The 5,568-nt window shown below is 33.9% G+C and overlaps 1 protein-coding gene across 1 annotated transcript in view; it reads right to left on the bottom strand.

Moving 5' to 3' along the window:
* Positions 1 to 3,400: 3,400 nt before the first annotated feature.
* LOC144452131 (NFU1 iron-sulfur cluster scaffold homolog, mitochondrial-like) overlaps positions 3,401 to 5,568 on the bottom strand; it is a 6,106-nt gene continuing 3,938 nt past the window's right edge. Inside the window, exon 7 of the mRNA XM_078143160.1 lies at positions 3,401 to 3,782. Coding sequence (XP_077999286.1) covers positions 3,708 to 3,782 — 75 coding nt within the window. The 3' untranslated portion in view covers positions 3,401 to 3,707. The remainder of the gene's footprint in view (positions 3,783 to 5,568) is intronic.

The following is a 5,568-nucleotide window of genomic DNA, read 5'->3' as shown; positions in this document are numbered from 1 at the left end:
CGTGGCAGAGTGCCCAGATAGACCATGCAACGACCGCGCTGATTGGGCAAGAGGAGTGGCGTTGCTTTTAGAAACCAATCAAACTAGGTGTAACAAAAATTAAGCGTGGACGATTCAGTCACGCTCAAAGGATAAAACCATTTGATTTGTAGGGGGTGGGGAATCACTGCTGAGCTAATCAAAGATCAGTGTGTATTAAATTACAAATATATCAGGTATTACGTGCAGAGAGAGAGGTGCCGTACTGAAGTAGGGCCACGTCATCATGTCCTGTGTGACTTCCACGTAAACTTTATTTCTGACGTGTTTCTTTGAAGAAATCGATCACAATCATCGCCCAGCAACAAATGACGCAATATTCCAAATCTGACGAAATCACAAATCGAAGTTACTCCTGTTTCCTAAAAGCGACCGATTTGATGTCAAAATGAAAGTTAATAATAATGTAATTGCTTATTTATCACTGTTACATTGGGATACTTGTATTAAATTAATTAATCTTTAATTAACCTTTATTTTTATATTTATTTGTACTGTTCGTGACGTGGTTTTACAGGGTTTAATAGATTAATTAAACAGTGATATACCTTAAGCAACGAAAATAATAAAGGGCTCTATGTTCTCTCGATCTCTAACATACAGTACACAACTCATTTGTCACGGTCATTGGGACATAAGTTCCTTGTGACTGACAGCTTGTTTGCCACGTTTTCTGTATAAAGTTTAATTTATCACGTTTATATGTTTGGGCAACACACATACACGTGTACATGTTAATGTACTTCGTGTTTCTACTCGAATGAGTACTTCAAAATGAAAATCATGACAAAAAGAGAAGATACAGGAAGACAGAACATTTAAAACCAAAAATTTAAAGTTGTGAGAAAAGACGACGTCTGTTTTCCTGGACTAGACCATTTAATTAAGTTCAAACTTTTTGGACAAACCCACTGAATCATCTACATCTTAAGACTGTGGATGTGGTCATTTTTATTCAAATTTAAATGGCAATCTCGTTCTGGAATACATATGTTCATTTCCTTTTGCCATTCAAGGATATACCAGCACCTGGATAAAAACAAAAGTTGGGTTCAGTAACCGTTGGTATATTGGGGGCGCCCTTCTCAGTTGCTGTCAAGATCTTAAAATACATGTACAGTCTCACCCTTGGTATAGGTGGTAATGTAAATTACCCTTTGAATATTTACAAATACAAAACCTGTGTATGATCATGGAGGTAAAATCACATCTATTGCTATTTTTTCGACCAATCTTCACCATGATTGTGAATTTGTTCTGCTGTACATCTGTACACATATCTCCTTCAGCAGCTGTCACAATGCTTTTTCAAACCACACATCAGACAAAGTTACCAAAATCTTTCAGGCGACAAACAGTTATCACATGTATTCTTTATTCATAGAACTAGTCAATATGTTATGTAAATATCAATCCATACAAAAACCATTCATACATATACTGTCCATCTCTTAACCTATACTACCCTTAAAGTGGATGACAAACTGATATATTTATTTTGAATTTTGAATTCATATAACAACTTTACTGTGCTTACGCACTAGAAAAAACAATGTGATACAACATCTACACTTCTTTGTTTATAACGCAATAAATTGCACAATATTGAAAATTGTGTAAAATGTTTGTTGTCGTACGTACAATAACAAACTTCACACATTTTTTTCAGCTTTTTGTAATTTAGTGAGCCACAAAAAATGAACTTGGTCGATGCTGTTTCACATTGTTTTCCAAGTAGGAAAACATAGTAGTTAAGAATTCAAAATTCAAAATAAATACCCACTTTAAAGCCATATGGCCATTTTAAGTTATATTACAACGTCATATGGAAAATACCACCATCATGTTGCAAACATTGCCAAAACTATAAAATTACAATCCCATATGGATAGGTACTTGAGTGTTTGTCATCTAAGTGAACACACATGTAAAGGCTGAACAACATGTAGTCAAGACTGAAAGATTCCTTGTTTTGTACACTAATTGCATTACTTGTTACATATGGTTAACAGGAACACTTAGAATGAAAACTCTTACAGTGTACTTGTCAATAGTTGAAGAAGACAAAGGCAGCCAAGTCTTGAAGAATTGAACATGATGGTTGTTTTACGTAACTTGATGTTAAAATAGACCCATATTAATGAACTACGTCCTGCCCAGGTCAACACACAGACTGTAAGATACGTCGTGTCATTTCACCCTCCTCTCAGTGAAGTGAGAGCGGTTGACAGATTAGATGTGTGAGGGCACCCTGTCACACCGTACCTTACAGACTAGTCGACACAGTGATAGAGGGAGTGACTGTGGCCAGACTGAAACCATAATGAGAGGATGAACATTTCGAGTCTGTGTTCAGAAATGATGAACTGAAAATCACTTTTAACTCTCTCCACACAATGACTGAGACTGTATGTATGCAGTGTCAAAATGCAAGAATGAGAGTTGACAGTTGCTCTACTGAAACATGTTCACACATGTCACAAACGACCAGCAGAGATTTTTGTCCTGGATATAACAACCCAACAAACTTAGATAACTATCCTACCCTTTCCATGACATTGTCAGATATATTCTTTCAGTCAGTCTTGCACAAGGTTGTCAGGGTCTAAATATGAATATTTAATCAATGAGTGTTTGTATGGTTCTTTGTTGAAACAAAAGTTGTATCAACACCACAAACAAAGGATTGAGACTCACAGTGTTCATGTGTATACTTGACATTTTGATATTTCTGTTTTCAGTTAGAAGTAGTCCCTCTATTACTTAAGACCTGGACTGTGTTTAATGTAACTGATGCATTCAATTTTAACTGAAAGAAAGTATACTTCAGTGTCAAATAATGGAAAACTTTAAACTCTTGTCAAAATCTTCACATCCTAACTATACAGACATGACAAAAATGTAGACAACAGAGGCAGTAAAATACTGGCAGTACGGAAATCAAAGCTCTATGTTTAAAGTTTTCGCACATTGTACAATCTTTAAGACTGACGAATTAGAATCAGACAAAATAAAGTTCAAATGCAATTTTCAAGTGAGATAAACTACATGAAATTTGTGAACAGATGTTGTGGATATCAGAGTTATCGTGCCCTGGAAATAATAATTCCTCTTGCTGATGGCTTAAAAATAAAGATTTTAAATAAATATGAAATATGATCACAGTCTAACCTTGAAGTTCATGACAAAGACATTTTGTAAGATTTACCACTACCCTAGTCTTTCATAGTCTTTACTACTCATTTGCATATGTATGGAATTATTCATAAATCAAAAACTGAGACAAAGAAATTTAATAACTACACTTATTTTTCAGAAAAATAAAACTCCACAGAAGTGATTTTTAACTACATTGCTATTTTGACACATTGGTAACTGAAATGGCCGTTACCATGGCACCATAGCCTTAACCTCCTATACTAGTAATATACAGAACTAGATACAATCCAGTCAGCGTTATCAGTATAATTGCAATAACTATTGGTGAATACTGACTAGAATTTAACGGCCAAAATAACGATAAAATTTTACATTATTTACAGAATCGTTATTTCGTTGCATTGGAAACTAGATCGTGAGTTTCTATCACCATATTTTGTACATTTCGTACCCATATACAAACTTTTTGCAGCACCAGAACTAAAATAGTTTTCCATCGAACATTACATCTATTTTGCTTCACCTAGCTTTTCTTCAAGTTTCTTGAATTCTTCATTTGAAATGTCATCAACTTCATCTTCAACCTAGAAATGTAAGAAAATTGACTTTATTAGTGACAGTGAATTTTTCACTTCATTATTTATCTTGGGTTAACATAGCATCTGTGAATCACACTTACAGTATGTATATGTATTTTACTAAATGTGTGTACAACATTCATTTATTTCATCTTCTTTTTTTGTATTTAATAACGGTTTTTATTGGGCTTATTACAAAGATACAACTCTTCATGGATGGAAATTTTTACAATTTGTATTCGTAAATTTTTCTTCAGTTATCAATTTCAAAAGCTGTCCCCATTTCTTAATATGTCCGTTTAATTTACTTTTTCTAACCACAATATAAAACTCTTCAGTCTGAATATCTTGCAAGTATTTTTTGTATGCCATCAAATCTGGTTTCTGTTTTCTAAACTTTGATATATAAATATAACACTTAGCAACGAGGATAACAAAATTGACTTTCATCTTTAGCAAATATAATTTAGTTCTATCAACCTCTTCTACTGTGTGATTCAAATCTTGCCCATGAACTAAAGGAAGTCAAATTATGTGACAACAATGGGGCTCAAACCAGCAATGTGCAGATTATGAGTCAGCAACTTTTATCATATGAATTACTATGACCTAATCAAAGGGAAAGTATACCTTGTGAATTCACTATGTTTAATAAAACCTTTGATGATTTATAAAAGGTTATAACACACAGTAAAAGGTGCCGTTTTCATTAGAATGCAGCTGGCATCAATCCAAATTTAGGCGGATCTGATATATGTATGGCCTTCCTGGGCTACTTCCATTACATGTAACACATTGTTGACTCTTTCCATTGTTATTGTAATACGTTTAAACAGAAGTTACCTAGAAAGGCCCCTGCATCACTTCCACCTGAGTTCAGATCGATGCCAACTTTGTACTGATAAAGTGAAAGTGAATGAAACCAACATATTTTATCTCGTTTAAACATCCAGGTTTTTTTTTTATTAAACATAGTAGTAGTAGAATCATTTATTATAGTGACATGAGGTAAACAGACTACCGGAAAAAACAATTTACATTACACAACCTCCCAGCCAAATAGGCTTATATGTCACCTAAAGTGAAATAAAACATAATTGGAACAGATTGAGGAGCTTTTTTACAATAATGAAAATATCATTTACAAGGCAAAAATAAGAGTTATGAATTAATGTACAAGTTGTCCCTTCTCCTTAAAAATGCTTTCTCAATAAATCTTGTCATTTTCCGCACTTTTCTTGCTACCAAGTACCTTAGTTTTTCGTTTTCAGGTAAGTCAGTGTACTCATCTCCAAAATCAAAAAAGGAAACCCGAAGGTCATTGTAAAAACTACAGTGCAAAAGAAAATGAATTTCATTTTCGACGACATCGTCATGGCAGAGGGTGCAAACTCTTTCAGATATCGGTTCCCCTCTGAATCGTCCAGTTTCTATACGAAGGGGCAATACACCTGATCTGAACTGAGCCATGAAAGAACGTTGACTTCGTGATAAATTCATGGACACATAGGGTTCAACACCGTAACTAGTTTTGAAAATTCTATATGTTCTTAATTTTGGTTTATGATGTACCGTTTCTGACCAAGATTGCTCTAAATTAATTCTTAGTTTATGTTCTACATTTTTTTAGATCAATTGGCAACAGAAAATCAGTTTCAGTATCTATATTTAAATCATCAAATATAGTGCCTAATTCTGAAGACCAGTTAGAATTTCCGAGACTAAAATCCCACAAAAATATTTTCTTGGTCAGCATATTTTCACCAAGTTGAAGTAAGTGATTCCAGTATCT

This window comes from Glandiceps talaboti, chromosome 22 (genome assembly GCF_964340395.1).
Source record: "Glandiceps talaboti chromosome 22, keGlaTala1.1, whole genome shotgun sequence".
NCBI lineage: Eukaryota > Metazoa > Hemichordata > Enteropneusta > Spengelidae > Glandiceps > Glandiceps talaboti.
The sequence above is the reverse complement of the archived record's forward strand: the minus strand, read 5'-3'. Positions and strand labels throughout refer to the sequence as shown.